This window comes from Mastigoproctus giganteus, chromosome 2 (genome assembly GCF_048544385.1).
Source record: "Mastigoproctus giganteus isolate SK-2022 chromosome 2, ASM4854438v1, whole genome shotgun sequence".
NCBI classification, from domain to species: domain Eukaryota; kingdom Metazoa; phylum Arthropoda; class Arachnida; order Uropygi; family Thelyphonidae; genus Mastigoproctus; species Mastigoproctus giganteus.
Genome location: NC_143576.1, coordinates 79,649,264 through 79,672,976, shown reverse-complemented (window position 1 = coordinate 79,672,976; position 23,713 = coordinate 79,649,264). Strand labels below are relative to the sequence as shown.

The 23,713-nt window shown below is 38.7% G+C and overlaps 1 protein-coding gene across 1 annotated transcript in view; it reads left to right on the top strand.

Annotated features, from left to right (window-relative positions):
- LOC150089359 (NBAS subunit of NRZ tethering complex-like) overlaps positions 1-23,713 on the top strand; it is a 1,057,261-nt gene that overhangs the window by 992,431 nt on the left and 41,117 nt on the right. Inside the window, exons 54-55 of the mRNA XM_090389247.1 lie at positions 3,998-4,084; positions 15,267-15,409. Of these exons, the coding sequence (XP_090245373.1) occupies positions 3,998-4,084; positions 15,267-15,409 (230 nt within the window). The remainder of the gene's footprint in view (positions 1-3,997; positions 4,085-15,266; positions 15,410-23,713) is intronic.

Below are 23,713 nucleotides of genomic sequence, written 5' to 3'. Positions count from 1 at the left end.
TGGTAAGATGTACACTTGATATAGATGTAGGAAAGGAAAGGAAAAAACTGACTCGAGTAAATAATATAAAGGTCTTTGAGATAACAGAAGAGGAGAAAAAGCAGTATGTACTGGAACTTAAGAACAAGTTTGAGCCTCTGCAGACTGCTGAGGACCAAGATATCGACGAGGAATATTACAACTTTCTGAAAGTGATAAAGCCCACGAAACCTATAGGGAAAAAGAAATCCAAAGAAGAAAAAATTAGTCAAGAAACACTTGTTATGATGAACCAAAGGCGAAAAAGGAAGAGCAAGATAAACACTGACAAGGAAAAAATTGAGTATATTGAGTTATGCAAAGCCATTAGAAAGAGACTCAGAGAGGACATAAGATTTAACACAAGAAAAGTAGAACAAGCATTAAGGGAAAACAAAGGATTTAAATCAGCAGCCACGAGCAGTAATACAGAAAGACAAATGATACTGAAACTGAAGAATAGCGATTGTGTACTTATAAACAGCAGAGAAGGCATAATTCAAATAGCAGGAGACTACTATAGAGAATTATACAAGGAGCGAGGGAATCATGCCAGCAGTGGGGAAGATGGATTGCAAATTAGCTACACATACGACATACCCGATATTCCTCCTGATGAGGTAGAACATACATTGAAGAAAATGAAGAATCAGAAAGCCCTGGGGGAAGATGAAGTTACTGTAGAGTTGCTAAAATTGGGAGGAAGAGACATAACCCAAAAACTGGCAAGGCTCTTCACAAAGTGCATCAGAAAAGGTGTGATGCCTAAGCGGTGGAATAATGCAATCATAGTTTTGCTGCATAAGAAAGAAGATAAGTCAGAAATTGGAAATTAAAAACCAATTAGCTTGTTATCCCACATCTACAGTTGTTCACAAGGGTCATTACTAACAGATTACTTGATGAGAATCAACCAAAAGAGCAAGCTGGCTTTAGGACAGGATTCTCAACTATGGATCACCTTCACATAATATCACAGCTAATGGAGAAAGCAAATTAATATAAAACACATTATGCCTGGCATTTGTGGATTATGAAAAGGCATTTGACTCCATACAGCATAAGGCAATGTTTAGGGCACTGGAACGACAAGGCATAGATACCCCACATATTATGATTTTGAAGAATATATACGAGAGTGCTACCTCCTTTATTAGACTAGACAAAGACAGTAAGAAATTTAAAATCGAGAAAGGAGTTCGACAAGGAGACACAATATCTCCAAAGCTGTTTACTGCTGCCCTTGAGGAAGCTTTCAGAAGATTATAGTGGCCGCAGAAAGGAGTCAGTGTGAATGGAGAGTACCTAAACCATTTACGATTTGCAGATGACATTGTGGTCATAAGCCACGATCCCAAAGAATTAGAGGAAAATCTTAATCAGCTATGTAGAGTTAGTAAGGATTTTGGACTAAAGATGAATATGGCTAAAACAAATGTAATGATGAACAAGTATGCCACATAAAGAGATATAATGATTGAAGGAGCAGTAATTGAAAAGGTGGAAACATATACTTATCTGGGAGAAGTCACTGGCTGTAATAATGATAATTTGCTGGAAGTCAAGAGAAGAATAAATTTCGGATGGATAGCATTCAGGAAATATAGTCACATACTGAAGAGCAATATCCCAGTTTGTTTGAAACGTAAAATAATGAACCAATGTATACTCTCCACCATGACTTATGGAAATGAAACTTGGGCACTCGCCAAAAGAATGGAAGAGAAGCTGAGAACTACACAGCAAAGAATGGAACGAATTATATTGGGAATCAGACTGTTAGATAAGAAGAGAAAGATGTGGATTAGGCAGCAAACTCAAGTGAAGGACATTCTTATGAAAACTAAAGAACTAAAATGGTCTTGGGCAGGACACATATCTCGAAGACATGATGACAGGTGGACTAAGAAAATAACAGAATGGTACCCAAGAGGAGCTAGAAGAAAACCTGGAAGACAAAAGATTTAACCCCAGGGGCTCACATCTGGTGAGTATGGGCTTGGCACACACAAGGTCCTGAGCTGGATATCATCATTCTCCTCTTTCTTGGTGATTCCCTTGTTCTTCTGACTCTTATTCTCTCTCTCTCTCTCTCTCTCTCTCTCTCTCTCTCTCTCTCTCTCTCTCTCTCTCTCTCTCTCTCTCTCTCTCTCACTGTAATTCAGAAATTTTTTTTAGCTGGTGCAGCATAAGCCTCAGGCTTCCTTACACCACATAGCTAATATTATTAATAATAATAATAATAAAGGCGGAGATGAATAGATGAAATTCACGAGTTTGTGGGTAGTAAATGGATGGCCAGTGCTCAAAACAGAAGGAACTGGAAAGTTGTTGGAGAGGCCTTCATCCTGCAGTGGATTGAAAATGGCTGATGATGTATCAAATTTTAACTTTGGTGGGTTGACTTATTTTGTTGTGAATCATGAAATGCTCCTGAAATGTAATGAACTGCACTGTGTACCTTTCACCAACTTTTTAATATTGTCAGTGGCCATTTCATTGAATATAACTCTTTGGTTTTTCGGTATAGGTTTAACATCAATTTTAGCAGGTATTTCATGTTTATAATTCATAATGGTGTGAACTGTAAATTAAGTAAATGATTTTCATTTTCAGTGACATACTTTCTCAAGTGTGTGTTGCTTGGGTAAATAATTAACATCTTCATTTAGTTTGTGATTGACATGAGTGTCTTTTTGGTCACATCTCTTTTTATTTAAATTCATTTTTAATTTTTAATTTTACCTGCTCTGATTTTTATTAATAATTGACTGAGTGAAGAATATAATTATTAAAATGGATTAGAGTTCAGTTGGGACAGAAGACAATGATAAAATAATATAACTAGGTTTTAGAAGCATTCACAGAAATTTTTAAAAAAATAAAATAGTCTCAAAACAGTAATGAAAGCAAATTAGCAGATTCAGAATAAGTTGAATAATGTATTGTAGGAAGAGTCCTTTTTTGGGGCTTTTTTTTTTTTTTTTTTTTGTAGTTGTTGGCGCATAGGCTTCTGTGGCCATAATGCACCTCCCAAGGTTTTTTGCAGTACATTGATCCGAGCCTGAGGCGGGAATCGAACCCCTGACCTTTGGGTTGCCAGCCAGGCACTTCACCCACCCGGCTAGCCCAGTCGGCTTAGGGCTTTCAACCTGAGTGAAATGAACTAAGGAAAAATGTAAAATAGAAAGTGCCTGTATTTGCACAGAGTAAAATTCCACCACTGAATCAAATAATTAATAAAAATAACTATAGGTTACCCATACTGTTCAATAATGTTGTCAAACCAAATGAGTAGCCCCCCCCTCCATTGTAGTAGTGAACCTGGCAATGTGATAGTTTTGCCACTGATTAAACTGTTATTTAAAAGATTTAACAAGGATATTCATAAAATAAAACAATTTTATATTTCCAGATGATGAAAAATCAAAGTTTTATATTCACATTAAAAGAGAATAAAGTTAAAACACACTTTGGAAAAGAACATAATCAGGGAATTCAGAATACAAGTTATGGGTTTATTTGATTTAGTTACTTGCAAAGAATGCTTTTTGTGCAGGATAGCAAAAGCAGCTGCTTTGCTGTTAATCTGCATAGAAGTCAGCTACCCATTAGTGGCACAGTTTACTTTTGCATTCTTTCATATCGAAGAATACATGCACCACTAGAATGCATATCTTGCAGTTTTGTTATTTTAGGTATTGAACATTAGTTTCCATGTGCAGTAAGTTCACTTTTCATTGTCTATTGAGTGGTACATAGGTAAAATTAATGTCTACTATTGGTGGCTAAATATATTTATATAACTCTTTGTAATCAGAAATAAGTAAGCTTCCTATCTGATTGGATTACTTTTTGTTGGCAGCTCTGGAAAAGTATTGCACAGAATAAAATGCCTTAATATCTTAATATCATCATTGGCTATTTTTGCAAAGAAATAAATGTTTTAAATATTTTTTCTTACATTGTTTTTGTCCAGAATGCTAGCCTTAGTCAAGAAGATTCAGATATGTTAATGCTGTTTAAGACTCAAGCACTGGTTGGTACTTCATGGCTATCTGTACAGGTATGAAGTATTTATTATTCAAAAGTAATATATTTTTTAAAATTTTTCTATTAATTTAATATTTATTCATATTTGTTTCTCTTCACTTACAAAGATGGCAACCCATAAATCCAGTCTCACAGAAAAAAAAATATTTTAATTAAATTGAAGTAAGGAAATATGGCCATAGCTGTCCCTGCATATAGAGAATTAATAGAGTAATTATTTTTTTATAAATATTTATTATGTAGTTATATTATTGCATTAGCATTAGTAGAGGCATGATGCAAGAAAGCAAGCTTATACTAGACAAAAGTTTGTCTAGTTCTACCTTCAATTTATTTAAGCTGTCAACTTTCACAACGACAAATGGAAGCTTGTTCCAGCAATCAACCACCTGTTGGCTAAAGGCAAATTTCTGCATATCTGTTCTACAACTGTCTTTCCTCAGTTTGAATTTATGCCCCCTTAGGTGCGTAATCTGAGCAAGAGGAAGAATCCCATCAGCACTGAGCTTGCTCAAACGATTCAAAGGCCTTATACACCTTAATCAGATCACCTCACATGTGAGTAGTCTCCAGACACTGCAATTTGCAGATCTTAAGCCTTTCTTCTTGTTTCTCACCAATCTCATTGCCCTCCTCTGTACTCATTCCATCAGCTCTACCTCCTTCCTAAAATGAGGCCTCCAGACCTGTATGCAGTACTCAAGCTGTAGCCCGACCATTGCCTTATACAAGGAGATAATCATCTCCTTATCCCTGCTGGCAAAATTCCTGTATAATTAGCTCTGCATTATTTGCAAACATGCCAAAGTATTTGGTATGATTTTTGCAAAATAAATCTTATTTTAGAGATTAAAGAAATAAAAATAGAGGGAAGGTTGTTAGTGGTTGCAATGTTCAAGTTAAGTGGACAGCATCCACCAAGGTCCTTTGACCTTGTTATATGGCTTGTCCATCGTGCCCACTGTATCATCCAGGGAGAATGTCATTCATCTAGCTTTACACCTGAAGTGAGTTCACTTCTTATCAAACCTACTGTTGCTGTTTCTCACTACCGACATAGCCTTTTCACTCTGCAACTCTCACAGATAGTACAGTGATTACGATCACTGTACTTTCACTGAAGTTTTTTTGCCTCTTCATTCTGAGTAGTAGTACAGTGATCATGAACACTATTTCTACACATGAGAACAGCTCCAAGGTGGGAGGGATTTTTATGAGCATTTTTTCATAATGGCCAAGTTACCTGGCCTTGTGAAATGATATTATTTTTTTTTATCCCAAGCAAAAGTGGAAACCATAGGATATGTGTAGTTTGCAGACATAATATGCTGATACCTCGTAGTCTTAGTTGCTTGGGCACAAAAAGAAGATCAGCAGCAACCAAAAAGCTGAGTAACCAAAGAGGCCCTTTTGAAGTTAGAAATAAAATATATGTATAACATTCTTGCCAGATGGGAAAAATGACACTGGAAAAATCAGTTCAGAGTGACACCCAAATGTTAATTTAAGGAAATAGAATAAAGTTGCTTATATATAGTACCAAAATATAAAAGGATGACTGAAAGAAATTTTAGATGTGAAAGACTCAGAAACGTTGGTGTGACACTCCTTTACTACCATCTTAAAGCTAGTATGAGCTGAAATGATAAAATTAAAAGAAAGAATAAAGTACAGACTACATGATGAAAATACCAATGGAAGAGTAGTGCCTATATGTGAGAAATAGATTACTTGGGGAATAAAATAGAAGATGATCACTTCAGTGGAAGCTAGAAGATACTTAGAAAATGAATAAAAAACACGGTTTTTTTTTTTGATAATACCTCATCGCGGGATGCACGAGTTTCAGTGGTTGCAGTCCCTGCACTGTTATAACCAGTGGATAAATGTATTCCTGACCAGAAAAGCATGTGAATTCAAGAGAAATTAACTACAAATGTGCACATACATATAAATATGAATGCCTGTGGTGAGGATTAAATATTATTGGAATCTGAAGTAATCAAACTAATGTCACTTTATAGGAAGATATTGATGTTAATTCATAGGAAGAAAAATGTGAAATTCTGAAATTTGAAGAAAATAACAGAAGTAAAGCATGCATGTAAAGCATACTTCTCTAAAGTGTGCCTTACAGAAGTAAGGCATGTTAACAAGCAACAAGGCAAAATGATTGGAAGCAACAGTCGGTAACACTGAGAACAGAGCAAGTGCTAACTTTAGAAATGCAAGACTAGAATAGACTCAAAGAGCATTATACTGGACCTAGTAAAATTAGCATTAGCATTAGTAGAGGCATATGATGCAAGAAAGCAAGCTTATTCAGCATCAGCCAAAAAAAAAAAAAAAAAAAAAAACCCACTCCCATTTCACCCCTCCGTTCGTTCGAAATACCTGTCCAGTTGAGCTTTAAATTTCTTTAGGCTATCAACTTCAACAACAAGTGATGGAAGTCGGTTCCACCAACCAACCACCCGCTGGCCAAAGGCAAATTTCTGCACATCTATCCGACATCCGTCCTTCCTCAATTTGAATTTATGCCCTCTGAGGTGATTATTCTGAGCAAGATGAAGAATCCCATTGGCATTGAGCATGCTCAAACCATTCAAAGCCTTATACACCTCTATCAGATCACCTCGCCGGTGCCTAGTCTCCAGACTCTGCAATTTGCAAAACTTAAGCCTTTCTTCGTAAGAGCAACCCTTTGTTCCATTTACTAATCTTGTTGCCCTTCTCTGTACCCGTTCCAGCAGCTCTACATCCTTCTTGAAATGAGGCCTCCAGACCTGTATACAGTACTCAAGATGTGGCCTAACCATTGCCTTATACAAGGGAATAATCACCTCCTTATCCCTGCTAGAAAAATTCCTGTATATCATTGACAAGACACCATGAGCTACTCTTGCAACTCGTCTGCACTGCTCAGAGAACTTCATATCTGCCTGCACAATTACCCCCAGGTCCTTTTCATTCTCCACCACTGTCAGTGTAGTACCGCAGAGTTGATACGTTGCTCTGGGGTTACTGTTTCCCATATGTAGTACTTTACATTTGTCAATGTTAAACTTCATTTGCCACCTCTCAGCCCATCTGTTCAACCTTTCCAGATCCTGTTGCAGCAGCATAGCGTCAGTAGGGTCCTTAACGACCCTGCCAACCTTTGTATCATCTGCAAACTTGGACATTAAACTTGATATCCCATCATCAATATCATTCATAAACACCGAAAACAACAACGGACCCAACACTGAACCTTGAGGAACTCCACTAATAACATTAGTCCACGTTGAGCAGTGTCCATTGATTACCACTCTCTGTCTTCTGCCACTCAACCATCCCCTTATCCATAGCAGCAATTTGCCTCCAATGCCACACTGCTCCAATTTGTGCAGCAGTCTTCCATGTGCAACAGTATCGAAAGCCTTTCTAAGATCCAAATATATAATATCAAAGTTATTCCCTGTATCCAGTTCTTTTATGACTACATCATAGTATCCAATCAAATTGGTCAGGCAAGACCTGCCCTTAACAAAACCATGCTGCGTCTGAGCTATAACGGAATTCTTGTCTAGATGATCCTGCAGTGCTTCTTTAACCAGTGCCTCCATTAATTTACCTAGAACAGAAGTTAAACTAACAGGTCTATAATTACTTGTGTCAGCCTTTGATCCTCCTTTGTGAATTGGGGTTACATTTGCACATCTCCAGTGTATGGGTACCTCCCCTGAGTCCAAAGAAGCTCTCATAATTATGGCTAGGGGTTTGCATACTTCCTTTGCTGCCTCCTTTAATATAACTGGATAGATCCCATCCACCCCAGGTGCCTTTTTTATGTTTATCCTCAACAATCTCTCCTCCACTTTCCTCTCAGTTATTACAAAATCATCCAGCTCATTGCCAATGTTTACTTTACCTACATCATTCTCCTTCCTGAATAACTCCTCATGCATGAATGTAGATGCAAAATACTCGTTTAGATTGTTAGCCACCTGAGCAGGATCCTCAACTGTTGAACCATCAATATCCAGTGGACCAATCTGATTCATCCCTTTCCTTCTCAAGTTCAAGTATGTAAAGAACTCTTTTCTGTTTTTCTTTGCATCCTTTGCCAAGGATTTTTCGTAGTCTGCCTTTGCCTGCCTAATCTCCTTTGTGACTTGGTTACAGACCAACTTATATCTATCATAGGCTTCCATGTCACCCATTAATTTGTATGTATCCCATGCATTTTTCTTCTCTGCCACATGTCTCATTAGTTCATCTGACAACCATTTAAGCCTAAACCTTGAACAATATTTCTTAGTTGGTATGTAAAGCCTGGTAGCCTCCAAGATTAGTTCCTTGAATGCTTCCCATTTTGAGTTTGCTGTTGGTAACATCATCAGTTGGTCCCACTGTACAGAATTTAAATACTGTCTCAGACCATCATAGTCTCCTTTACGAAAACAAAAACCCTTCCCTTTACCTCTGATGGTAGTTACCTCCTTGAGTAAATCCCACTTCAACACACTGTGATCACTGCCACCTAGTGGTTCATTTATCTGCAGGTTCTTAATGCATGAAGAATCACTACTGATAATCAGATCAAGAGTATTGCTCCCTCTTGTTGCCTCACGAACATGCTGATGTAGAAAACAATCATCCAATAGATCCACAAAAGCCTTGCTAGTGTGCGAGTGACCAACCCACAAATTCCAGTCAATATCTGGGAAATTAAAATCCATTATAAGACTCTCTGATTTACTGGCCCACTCTATTTCCCTGTACAATATCTTATTATACTCATCAGAGTCATTAGGCCTATAGCACACTCCTACTCTCAATTTTGGTTTCCCTATGCTTATGTCACACCAAACTGACTCGACACTGCCCTGTCCATCGATGTCGACTGGCTTCACTTCCTTGGACTTTATGTGTTTCTTAATTAATAGCATAACCCCTCCTCCCCTCCTGTCCTGTCTATCCTTTCTATACACATTGTATTCCCCAAATTCCAGTTCCGCATTACTTATATCTGTGTGACACCACGTCTCTGATATCCCAACAATATCTGCCTTTGATGTTTTGAGCAATACCTCAAATTCATCAAATTTATTTACCAAATTCCTAGCATTGGTGTACGCGCAGGTATACATGCACCTGTTTCTATTCTTAGCTACCCTAACACAACCCATGTGTTTACTTGTACCGCAATGACTACCAGCAGTCTCTGAAATATCCTGCATCTTGTTTTTCAGGCTTCTGCTCATTTCAATAGAAGCAGTGCAAGAATCACTTCCACCTCTGCCAGTGGCTACTGTTAATCTATTAGTCCTTGTATCCCCCCCAACTAGCAGTTTTCCGACCCACCTAACACTGCCTCGACAGCATCAGCAAAAATTCTTGCACCCTTTCTATTTAAGTGTATCCCATCCCTGTAGAAGCAATCTCTCCTGTTAACAAGTACAGTCCAGGCTGAAAAAAATTCTACCCCTTGAGCCTTGCACAATCCCTCCAGGGCCGAATTGATTGACAGGGCTCTCATCATATACTCCCTCCTATCGTGTCTGGGCAGAATTGCAGACACTTTCAAGTTCAACCCTAATTCACGGCTTTTTTTCAACAATTAAATACATATAGCAAAACATGATAATGTGCCATGTAAACAATTGAAAAATTTGAAGATAAATGGTTAGTCTGCCCTGTAGTAGTAGTAGTAATGGAGACAGGTGATGCAAGAAACTAAGCATATGAGCTTATATAGCATCAGCCAAAAAAAAAAAAAAAAAAATTCGCACATCCATTCCCTCTAAATGTTTGTCCGGTTCCTCCTTGAATTTATTTAAGCTATCAACTTCCACAATGACAGATGAAAGTTTGTTCCAGCAATTAACCGCCCACTGGGCAAAGGCAAATTTCCGCATATCTATTCTACAACTGTCTTTCCTCAACTTGAATTTATGTCCCTCTCAGGTTCATAATCTGAGTAAGTGGAAGAATCCCATCAGAATTCAGCATGCTCAACCCATTCAAGTGTAGGGACTAAATTTGCTGGATTGAGCAGTTATCAAAACACTGCCTTCTTCCTTTATCTGATGGAGTGCCTCTAGCTTCTCCTGAAAAGATGGAGTATCAGCAGTCGAATTCGCTCTTCTCCTTCTTCCCAGAGTCTATTTATCTTTATATACAACATACTTCTATCAGTACTTCTTGTTTCTATTTTATTCTTTCTCTAAATTTAACATTTCAACTTTTGATAACTTTTGGCAAAGGAGATATTTTGGAATTTTTTACTTCTGAAATTTGATTCAGTTATCCTTTGTACTTTGGTACTATATACACTGATGAGCCAAAACATTAAGACCACCTACCTAATATGATGTTCCTCCGTGTGCAGCCAAAACAGCTCATACCTGGCAAGGCATGGGCACTACAAGATTTCTAAATGTGTCTTGTAATATCTGGTATCAGCAGGTAACCAGCAGACCCTTTAACTCCTGTAAGGTCTGTGGTTGAGACGCCGCAGATCGGAGTTGCTGTCCAACACAAACCACAGATGCTCGATGAGATTGATGTCTGGGGAATTTGGAGGCCAGGAGAATACCTGGAAGTCTTCCTCATGTTCCGCGAACCAGTCTCGAACAATCCGGGCGGTGTGGCATGGTGCATTATCCTGCTGAAAGACTGCACCCCCAGAGGGGAAGACTGTTGCCATGAAAGGGTGTACCTGGTCAGAAATGATGTTTAGGTAGGTGGTAGACATCAGAGTGCCCGGCACATGGATAACTGGATCCCAGGGTATCCCAGCAGAACGTTGCCCAAAGCATATGACACCGCCACCACTGGCTTGTTTTCATCACACAGTACATCCAAGCACCATCACTTCCCCAGGTAAACAATGCACATGTACCTGGCCGCCCACATGGTGCAAGAGGAAATGTGATTCATCGGACCAGATGACCTTCTAATCACTCAAGGTCCAGTTTCGATGCTCGCATGCCTATTGTTGGTGCTGTCGCCAGTGGACTGTGGTTAGCATGGGCACTCGGAGTGGCCTGCGGCTACGATGAAGAGGCACTTCATCTCGAAAGCTAATGTGTATTTTAACGCTTTTACCGTATTGTATTTTAATGCTTTTATTTTATTTTATATTTTATCTCAGTTTTAGTATTTTATGTATATATTATTTATTTATTTCAATAAATTTATTTTAACTCGGTTAGTCATCATCACTAGAAAATTGTATGATATGCAACCTGAAGCTCAAGGCCTGTTTTCTAATATAAAATTTCTTACTTAATAAATCTTAAATGTAATTGGCATGTAATATAATGGTAGCAAAAATTATTGATCTATCACTAAGATAAATGATATTGGCCATCCTCTTTTATTTTATTTTAAACCTCATGTGATACAAAAAATTATAAATTATATATAATAGCTTTTCTGTGAGCATTAGCATTAGCAAAGCCACAATGCAAGAAAACAAGCTTTTATAGCATCAGCGAAAAGAAAAAAAACATTTCTCATTTCACCCATCCACTAGTTCCAAATGTTTGTCTAATTCTGCCTTGAATCTATTTAAGATATCAACTTCTACAACAACAGAAGGAAGTTTGTTCCAGCAATCAATCATCCACTGGCTAAAGGCAAACTTCTGCACATCCATCCTGCAACTATCCTTCCTCAATTTGAATTTATGCCCTCTCAGGCGATTATTCTGAGCAAGAGGAAGAATCCCATCAGCACTGAGCATGCTCAGACCATTCAAGGCTTGATCAGAAAACTTCATATCTGCCTGCACAATTAACCTCAGGTCCTTTTCACTCTCTACCACTGTCAATCACAGAGTTGATACGTTACTCTAGGGTTACTGCTTCCCATATGCAGTACTTTACACTTGTCAATGTTAAACTTCAGTTGCCACCTCTCAGCCCATCTGCTCAACTTTTCTAGATCCTGTTGCAGCAGCATACTGTCATTAACAACCCTGCTGACCTTTGTATTGTTTGCAAACTTGGACATTAAGCCTGATATACCATCATCAATATCATTAATGAATACAGAAAACAACAATGAACGCAACACTGAAAAACTGGGGGACTCCACTAATAATATTAGTCCATGAAGAGCTGTGTCCGTTGATTACCACTCTCTGGCTTGTTCTACTCAACCATCCCTTTAGCCATAGCAGGAATTTACCTCCAATACATGCAGCATCTTCCCACATGCAACAGCATCAAAAGCCTTTCTAAGATCCAAATATGCGATATCAAAATTATTCTTTGCATCCAGTTCCTTTGTGGCTACATCATAGTATCCAATCAAATTGGTCAGACAGGGCTGCTCCTTAACAAATTCATGCTGTGTCCAACCTATAATTGAAGTCTTGTCTAGATGATCCTGCAATGCTTCTTTAACCAGTCCCTCCATTAATTTCACTGGAACAGAAGTTAAACTAAAGTGTCTGTAACTATCTGTGTCTCCCTTTGATCCTCCTTTGTGGATTAGGGTCACATTTACATATCTCCAGTACATGGAAGCTCTCATAATTAGGGCTAAGGGTTTACTTACTTCCTTTGCTACCTCCTTTAATATAACTGGATAGATTCCATCCACCCTAGGTGGTTTTCTTATGTTTATCTTGTTAATGACAGTATGCTGCTGCAACAGGATCTAGAAAAGTTGAGCAGATGGGCTGAGAGGTGGCAACTGAAGTTTAACATTGACAAGTGTAAAGTACTGCATATGGGAAGCAGTAACCCTAGAGTAACGTATCAACTCTGTGATTGACAGTGGTAGAGAGTGAAAAGGACCTGAGGTTAATTGTGCAGGCAGATATGAAGTTTTCTGATCAAGTCAGATGGTCTGCAAGAGTAGCTCATGGTGTCTTGTCAATGATATATACAATTTTTTCTAGCTGGGATAAAGAGGTGATTATCCCCTTGTATAAAGCAATGGTCAGGCCATGCTTTGAGTACTGTGTACAGGTCTGGAGGTCTCATTTTAAGAAGGATGTAGAGCTGTTGGAAAGAGTACAGAGAAGGGCAACAAGATTAATGAATGGAACAAAGGGTTTTCTTACAAAAAAGGCTTAAGTTTTATAAATTACAGTGTCTGGAGACTAGGCACCTGTGAGGTGATGTGATTGAGGTGTACAAAGCCTTGAATGGTTTGAACATGCTCAATGCTGATGGGATTTTTCCTCTTGCTTAGAATAATTGCCCATGAGGGCATAAATTGAAATTGAGGAAAGTCAGTTTTGGGATGTATGTGCAGAAGTTTGCCTTTAGCCAGCAGGTGGTTGATTGCTGGAACAAACTTACATCTGTCATAGAAGTTGATAGCTTAAATAGATTCAAAGCAGAACTAGACAAACTTTTGGAGCAAGTGGATGGGTGAAATAAGAGTTTTTTTTGTTTGTTTTTTGTTTTTGGCTGATGCTATATAAGCTTGCTTTCTTGCATAATGTGCCTTTGCTAATGCCCCAATTGATGTTTTTCAGCTCTTGTTCTTGTTCTTCCAGGCATGAGTCAGCACTCACAGACCAAATTTTAAGTGTTGCAATGTCTAAACTTCAAAATTAGCCTGATCCAGCTTGGTGATTCTTAGCACCCTCAGCCATTGAGCTGGTCTTCCTGCTGCTGCCATAGGTAGTAGTCCACAGGCTTTCTGAGGAATGAGATCCGTTTATTTTGTTGTGAAGCCATGTTTGATGGAATGTATATAAAGGCTTATACTCTAGCATGATCACTAGGTCAGAGGGGTCTACATTAATTTTTTGACAGTGAATACAGTCATTAACTGTATTTAACTGTTGGATGGGCTGGGACCACATCCACTCAAATGCCTGTGAATTACTGCTCTTCCATACTTGACCACTTCACTACAGACCAGTATGAGTATGATATATCAATCAAATTGATCGATTGACTTGTTTTATTTATTTTCCTCAAGTATGATATTATTATGAAGAATTCAGAGGAGGAACAGGTCATAATCATCTGTTCTTCAGTTAATTAAGACTTATTTTGTTATTATTATGTAATTAGTAAAGATAGGAGAAAAGTTGCTATTTTGTACTGCATTTGAAAGATATTGATTTACACATTCAATTTGGTGAGGGTTGGGGAAAGAAAAGTATCTTCAGTATTACAGGTTAACCAAATTGGCTTTTCTTTTATATAAAAAAATACTTATTCCCAGAAGTTTTCAGTTTAGTTGTTTAGATTGGCAAGGAAAAATATAATGGTCCAGACCTATATGCAGTAATACTACAAATCATTTCAGGGTGCTTCTTCTAATAATAAAATTATTAAGTTTGTAGAGATAAAGTTATATTAATAATTTGACTAATTTGAATTCTCCAATTTCAGGTATCTGAAGTGTGTTGCTAGTGACAGCAAGAGACAAGCTCTGTTTGACAAGTTGCTTTCATTATCTGATACTGTGAAACAGTTAACAACGTTAGCAAATTTACTCCAATGTTGGCCTCCTCTTCCAATGGCCTTCCCCTTCCAATTTTATCATTTATGATTAAATAATATGTAAATTAAAAGTAGATTTAATTTCTAGGCAAAAAATGGGAATTTAGCAGTAATAGAGGCATATGATACAAGAAAGCAAGCTTATACGGCATCAGCCAAAAAAAAAAAAAAAAAAAAAAAATACTCCTTCCTATTTCACCCATCCATTCGCTCCAAACGTTTGTCCACTTCTTCCTTGAATTTATTTAAGCTATCAACGTCCACAACAACATATAGAAATTTGTTCCAGCAATCAACTACCCGCTGGCTAATGGCAAATTTCCACACATCTATTCGCCAACTGTCTTTCCTCAATTTCAGTTTATGCCCTCTCAGGTTTGTAATGTGAGCAAGAGGAAGAATCCCATCAGCATTGAGCCTGCTCAATCCATTCAAGGCCTTATACGCCTCAATCAGATCACCTCGCAGGTACCTAATTTGCAGATGCTGCAATTTGCAGAACTTAAACCTTTCTTCATAAGAGCACCCCTTTGTTCCCCTCACCAGCCTTGTTGCCCTTCTCTGCACTTGTTCTAGCAACTGTACATCCTTCCTAAGATGAAGCTTCCAGACCTGTATGCAGTAATACTACAAATCATTTCAGGGTGCTTCTTCTAATAATAAAATTATTAAGTTTGTAGAGATAAAGTTATATTAATAATTTGACTAATTTGAATTCTCCAATTTCAGGTATCTGAAGAGTGTGTTGCTAGTGACAGCAAGAGACAAGCTCTGTTTGACAAGTTGCTTTCATTATCTGATACTGTGAAACAGTTAACAACATTAGCAAATTTACTCCAATGTTGGCCTCCTCTTCCAATGGCTACATCAAGGTATTAGTTATGTAATAGTAATTTTATAGTCTTATTTTAACATAGCAGGTATCTTATAGTATTAAAAGTTAATGGAGAAAACCTTTGAAGTTCCATCACATCTCATTGTATATTGACTTGATATACTCATATGTAAAAATGTAAAAATTCTTATCTCAACAGAAAGACATACAATATCCAATTCACACAGCTAGAGGGATCTATAAGTGAATTAAATTAAATGTACAGGGAACGCCATACTGAGCGTATATGGATCGTGGAGATTGAACATAAATACAGATTGAACTGAAGCTGTTTTTAAAAAAAAGAAAATAAAATCAGTCGATTGTCTTTTTTTTAAATAATTGTTCCTCAACAACTCTTGTAAAAAGAAAAGATCTGTTGAGAAAATACAAATCCAGATATAGATTATATTTCTTACATCTTAGCGTGCAACTGTATGGTTGGTGAACATGGAATCAGTTTTTCTAATATCAGTAGGATGGATTGAATGATTGGCAACACTTTCATAGGGGAATTAAATTAATTTAATTAAAATAAATTGACTCCTCTAGTAGATTCAAGTTGAGATGGTCATGCATTCAGTCTTCTGAGCATGAATTCTAGTTCAACTGAATGAAATTGGTCATATAATTTTAACTTGCTTGTAGAATTGGTGTCTGGCAAACACTGGAAATAAGCCCATCTTTGCATGGGCCAAAACATTGTGGTCACCTATCTAATAGCAAGTTGGACTGCCTTTTGCTGTGATAACCACTTATTCCTGGTGTGTCGTTGACTCCAAAACTGGAGGGTGTCCTGGAGTGAGGCACTGGCATGGACAGGTGGGGACTGCATTTGACCACATCCCACATATGTTGGATGGGTTGGTGTAGTGGAATTTGGCAGCCAGTGGAGCACATGAGATGCTTGGACATGATCCTTGAACTATTCCTGCACAGTGCAAGCCCTGTGATATAGGGTGTTGTTTTATTGAAAGAGTCCAGTGCCATCCAAATATGTGGTCACCATATAGGGCACAGCTTGAGCTGAAATGCAAAGGTAGGATCTGGTAGTGGTTCAGTGGGGATGAAAGGGACCAGTAATGTGCATGAAACCATTTACAAACCTTGATACCACTACTGCTGTCCTGTTTTTCTCAGACTATGTAGTCTGGTTGCAGCTATTCACCTGCTCACTGTCGAATATGCACCTGTTCCATTGGCATGATAGATCTGGAACCTGGTTTAATTAGACTTGGCAACTCTTCTCTAGTCATACAATGTCCAGAAAAAGTGGTCCAATGCCCACTGGTGGAGATGCCAATGACAGTCAACATGGGCACATGAACAGGTTGCCTACTTTTTAGGCTTATCTGCAAGAGTGTTCTGCTAGATGTGCTCAGGAACATTTCTCTGTTTGCCCTGGTTGTAGATTCTTGCCATTAATTGAGGGATCATGAGCCATCTGTTGTCCCAGATGGTATATGCTAACTGCAGTTCACTTCAGTTGTCAGCCAGTGGTGATCCCTCCACCTGGTACATTGGATGATTGTGTTCGTCTTCGAATCATCCTCATGACACCTTCACTATAGCAGCTACTGAACAGCTGATAATGCCTGCAGTTGCTAAGGTGCTAGCCCTTGCCTGCTTAGCTCCATAGATCATGCTTCATTCACGCTCCATCGATCCTTCCCTTTCCCCACTGCACATGCTTTGTAGTGATGAATTGAGTGGTGCTACCTGTGCCATCATTATATATACTATGCCAGTTGGTGATGTCACTCCAAGCTGCCGTGGGATATGTACACATGTGGAGATGAGTGGTAATAATGGCTTATGAATGTGTGTGTGTAGAGAGAGAGAGAGACGGGGAGAGTAAGGATTTTTGATGGCAAAATATTTCAGAATATCCTGACTGAAGTATATGAACCAGAGTTAGACCACACTTGGTGTGCAAAAGTTGCACACAATAAAGATACACAGCTAAGTGCATGGGCAAAAAACAATAGTTTAAAATCTAACAGCACTCTCAGGAACATCATTTGATTGACCAAAGGAATGGATGTTATGTGATTTCTGACATCAGAGTAAACGGAAGTTTCTATTAGGAATGAAGGGTAGATATTTAGTTTTGGAAGAATTAACTAGAAGGCCAATATAATGACATAACAGAACAAGAAATTCTTGTATAAGATTTTGTGTTGGGAATGAGTGAGTGATGAGTTTAGCCTTAATGCTGAAAAGAGTTAATGTTAACAAAATATGTCTAATTCAATTGGAATGAGCAGCAGCCTGGAAAAAAAAGGTGCTGGGGATTTCAAGAACTGCTGAGAGTCATCATGGAACAAGTAAATACATGAGCTATGCTAGGGTAACTAAGAACAGGTGCATGTATACTTGCATATACACCAATGCTAGGAGTATAGTAAACAAATTTGATCAATCAGAAGTGCTGTCAAGATATCGAAGGCAGATATTGTTGGGATATCAGAGGCATGGTGTCATGCATAAGGAATGCAGAATTGGAATTTGAGGAGTACAGTGTGTACAAAATGGATAGGAAGGGAGGAGAGATTATGCTGTTAATTAAGAAACACAAAATCTAAGGCAGTGCATCCAGTTGACATTGATGGACAGTGCAATGTTGAGTCACTTTGGTGTAGGCCCCAAGTGCCAAGCAATTTTCTCTGAGATATATAGAGTGCTCTATCTAAGCAACAAAGTTTAATTTCCTTTCTAGTGCCTTTTTTTCCCTTTTGTTTACCTCAAGTGGTTCTTTGTTTCAAGTGTTAAAAGTAAGAACCCAGAAAGGAAAACTACCTTTCTTTATTCATTGTGTGTGTGTGTGTATATATATATATATATATATATATATTAATTACTAACAAACTCTCTTACAACTGCTTGGTCACTGGTGGCATTGCTTCTGCCTCCATGTGGTGGGCTGGTCAGGGAGAAGAAAGTCCCTCTCCCAGGACTAAAAGGAGCAAACATGGAATTTGATCATTTTCCTCCAATTGAGCCTTGACGCTCATGTTTGAAAGTAAATGACACTGACCATGGCACATCACATTCGAAAAGACTGCTGATTTACAAAGAGCAACAGAAAATCCCATCTTTCCTTATCTTCCACGCCTTGTCAAACAAATGTATGAGTACGCTCTCCCCATTTCTGATATAGAAATGCTTGGAAAGCTCATAAGGTTAGCCTAAAATAGTGAAAAGACTTAGATCTGGAGATTTACTAATAGAAAGTGCGAGTCGTAAGCAATCAAAGACTGCTGAACCTCTCGTTAAAAGAACAGAAAGTCACACAAGCCGAGTGAATTATGATCAGAAAAGAAGGTCAGCTTTCTCTCACATGGTACATCATCCTAACATTTGGCACACCAAATTTACCATCGAGTGTAAAGCCAGCCATCTCAGTTTTAAGGTGGTAGATGACTTTCATCAACCAGTGAAATACCACCACTTTGCTTATTGGAGGCTTGAAGTGGTGAAACCCATGTTTAGTCTCTAGAGTAAAGTTTCCGGCATCCCCTCGCCCCATACTTCTCCTTCAACCCATGCACAGTACTAAGTACTACAGGTTTTGATACCTTTCGTGTTTGGGGTTTTCATAAAAAAAAAAGAAAGTTGCCATGTAAAACCCTACATTCCTAATCCCATCAGGTGTTACAAGTGCCAAAAGTTTGGGCACTCTCAGACTGTCTATCAAGGGGATGCAGTGTGCCCAAACTGTGGGTCAAAATCCCACACACAAACGGAACATGATGCTGAAACTCCTCATTGTCCGAACTGTGAAGGCCAACACCCTGCTTATTCAAGGATTTGTGAACTATGGAAAACAGGGAAATAGATCCAAAAATACAGAGTAGAGTGGAAAGTGCCCAGGAGGCAAAGAAGCAAATTATGCTTACATACATCAAAATATATGCATGCAACAGCATCAAAGAAATTCCAGTCAGCAGTCACTTAAACTGACTTGTCAGTTCCCCCAACCATGTCTGTTGCAGATTGGGCCAGAGAAATACTCTCAACCTTACAGCAATCTACTAAGGAATGGCATGCAGTAGATTGTGCCAACAACACACCAATTACATCACCGCCAAATGCATCACAGTCTTCCTCAGAAACATAAAGACTAAAACGGCAGTCCCAATACAGAAAACTCGGCCAAATTTAACAAATATGGATACAGATGAAAACATCAACCCGGATGAGCCAATCTTAGATGTGTATGCAGAAGACAACATGGACACAGGGTACCCTATCTTCTCGAAAAAAGAAAGAATAAAATTGGAGAGACAAAAACAGACTGGACCTAAAAGGCAGACTGAATCAAACCCAACTGTTAAAAACCATATAATGGATCACATCATACAGTGGAACTGTAGAGGCTTATATAGCAACATCAATGATATCTATGACTTAATCCAACAGTATAGTCCGGTAAGCATATATTTACAACAAACTAATCTACCACCACAAGTAATTCCAAAAATCAAGAACTGTACTATATAGGATGATTCACTACCAGTGCGACAAACTTGCAGGAGGTGTAGGGGGCACAAAGACAAATCGGAATCACAAAGCATTGCAGGGTCCGAAATGCCTTCATCATGCGAGAGGTCGCGTGAACAAAGAAGCAAAGAAAAAGAACAGAAACAGCAACTCGTTAGTATAACAGAAATCATTTTAATGACAAGTTTTACATTTGCAAAAAAGCCATGCTGCAGAAGGTGTTCGAAAGTTCGACCAGAAGCAGTCACACAGGCTTCACAGCACCGCCGCATGGAATTACTAACATTCTGGAAGATTCCTGGCGTGTCTCGAATCTCCCCGGCAGCTACAGAGATGCAAGCGACGAGGTCTTCAACTGAATCAACGGGCGTCTCGTACACCAATGTCTGCATTTGACCACAGCGGAAGAAGTCCAGGCATGATAGGTTCGGCGATCTAGCAGGCCAATGAACTGGACCACCACGACCTATCCAATGTTGTCCAAATGTAACGTTTAGGTGTTGGCGGACGTCATTGGTGTAATGTGGAAGAGCTCCATCATGCTGGAACCACATTGAGCGGCGCCACGACTGAGGAACATGTGCTTCTTCAATAAGTACGGTCAGGACTTGCTGTGGAAAGATCAAGTATGCCCTACCGTCCAGATGAGGGAGCAGAAGGTACAGTCCAATGAGGTGATCTCCAACAATGCCAGCCCAAACATTGACAGAGAAACAGCGTTGAGTTACACGTGTTCGCATACCATGGGGGTTCTCCAAAGTCCACAAATGGGCGTTATGTTGATTGAAGGTTCTCTCTCTTGTGAAACTTGCCTCATCCGTGAACAATACGGATGCAGCAAATGCACTGTCTGCCGCATTCTGTTGAAGAAACCAAGTAGCAAAAGTCGTCCGGAGTGGATAATCCGCAGGCTCCCATGATTGGACGCATTGCAGATGGTATGAACTCATTTGGTTTGTTGACAGTATCCTCCATACATTGGATTGGGAAATACCCAATTGTTGGCCTATCGCTTGAGTACTCGTACTCGGATTGCCTTCTGCAAGACGTAGGACATTCTCCTCATTGTCTGGCATCCTCTTCGTTCGCTCTCAATTCATGGTACCTCTCATGAAACAACCAGTCTCACGTAACCTTCTGTGCACACGTGCGAAATCATATTATGAGGAGCACGCCTGTGCAGGAAACGTTCCTGGTACAAGCGCAGAGCGGCGCGCCCATTTCAGTCCACAGCTCCATATGCAAGGTGCATGTTGGCCAGTTCAACGTTTGAATATTCGTCCATCCTACTGCCTCGGGAACCAGTTCGCAAATGCTGACTTCCAGCGGGATCACTGTTCACGCAACCTCCCGTTCAACGTCCTCTACCACATGACGAAGGCATTTTGGACCCTGCAATGCTATGGATTCCGATTCGTCTTTGTGCCCCCTACACCTCCTGCAAGTTTGTTGCACTGGTAGTGGATCACCCTGTATATCAGCATAATAGAAATAACAATAACACTGTGCATGGAGGTATGGCCATTCTTGTAAACTCAAGAATCCCTACTAAACAAATTCCACTGCAGACCTTAAAAGAAGTAGCAATATATCACTCCTTAGGAATCATGTTAATAATAGTTTCAATCTACCTATCACCAAACAAAGAATATACTTATAATGATCTAGAAGAAATTCTGCTGCAGATTCCTTCTCTCTTTTATTTATTAGGAGATTTTAATGCACACCACCCACTCTGGGGGTCCCCACGTACAGACAGACGAGAAAAACTTCTGGAATCACCACTTGACAAACATAATACAGCAGGCCCCCGTTATAATGCGGTTTGCTTTACGCTGATTCGCTATAACTCTGTTCTTATATTATAACCCGTATCTGACTATAACGCTGTCACAGATCACTATAACGCTCTTTTACAGATTACATTTTTGACATATTTAACGAAATCGTTTCATTTGATGGAGTCGATAGCTTGAAAATGAATAGCAAAACAGCATTAAAACGTTTCCCACGCCGACTTGAGCAATTTTCCCATGCTCAGTGAAATTTTCTCGCACGCTAATTTAAGTACAGTCACTTGTTACGTAGTTCCGAGATCAACATTTTAAAAAATGATCAAATATATTGCTTGTAATATTTGCGTTATATGCATTTATCCGAAGTCTAGTTAGTCATCACTCAGTACAGTATTAGACATCGTGCGTAACGGACAGTTTACTTGAACATTGTATCATAATTAATTCAACCAACACAGTTATATTTTCGAAGAGCTAATAATGACCGACAGGAATGAAAATACAACGTCTGGGCGCAGTACAAAGACTATAAATGTAAGAAAAAGACTGAATTTGGAAATTAAATTAGACGTTTTGAAGCAAATCGATTCCGGTCAACGACAAGCGGATGTGTGCCATAATTTAGGACTCGCAAATTTAACTGTAAGAACAATTATGAAAAAATAAAGAATTAATTTTAGCAGCGGGAAAGATAGCTGTTCCACTGCAAGCAACTAGGACTAGACCGGCTATTAGGATTGAAATGGAAAGACTAATTTTATTGAAGACAATATTCCAATGCAGAATTCAGTTAAGTTAAATATTAAAAAAAAGAGAGAGAGAGAGAGAGAGAGAGAGAGAGAGAGAGAGAGAGAGAGAGAGAGAGAGATTAGCCAATACGATGATCTGAAGAAAACTCGCCTAAAAAAAAAATGTGGAACCATTTAAAACTGGTAGAATAGATTTAAAATCCCGGGAGAAGCCGCTAGTGCAGATTAAGGAGCCGAAACTTTCAAAAAAGAACTTGTTAAAATTATTGAAGAGGGGTATTATGTGTTATACTTCTCAACAAGTTTTTAACATAGATGAAGCAGGACTTTTGTGGAAACGAATGCCTAAAAGAAGTTTCATATTGAAAGAACAAAAAACATGCCAAGTTTCAAAGCGGCAAAGGATCGGTTGACTTTATTGTTGGGTGGTAACGCTGCGGGCCATTTAAAATTAATACCCCTTTTAGTTTATTTGGAAGAGGGCCAAAGTTCAACTCAAAATCCACACATTTTTCATGATTAAATTCATCCATTAAATTAAATCAATTAAATTCATTATTTTAATTGGAATTTTGTTTACTTTTAATACGCAAGTAGTTACCACATAATTATACGTATGTAATGCAGAATATTTTATATGTGCAAATATTTGAATATTAAATATTTTGACCGACATTTGTGCATCTTTTCATTACCGTTTATTATTGATTAGGAAATATACTATGGCACCGACCACAGCTCACAAATACATATGTTACCTTATGGGAAAGCGGCGCTCGCTTAGCGTGGATTCACTTAGCGCTCTGTTTTTCCGGAACGAATGATCAGCGTTAAGCGGGGGTCACCTGTATAACACTATTGAATACTGGATACTGGTGCAGACATTTACATTCATTTTGCTACTAGAACAACTACAGCTTTGGTCTTAACAATCTACTCTCAAGATTGTATCCACTCATCTGCCGGACAGTCCCCTAAACAGTGACTATTTTATGATAATTTGTGAAATCCAAATAACTAGAATCTCTCAGGCAAATAATACCCACTTAAAATGGAAATTTTCCAAAGCTGATTGGAAGTTGTTTGCTTCTAATACAGTAAACCCCTGCTATTCGCAGTCGCTGATTTAATATAAAATGAAACCTAAAAAAATGTGAATTTTAAAGCGCCGTGAACATTTTCCGCCATAAAAAAATGTTGGCGTGGCTAAAATTATCTTTCCTGGTCAAAACAGCGCTCAGTGGGTGGGGGAGA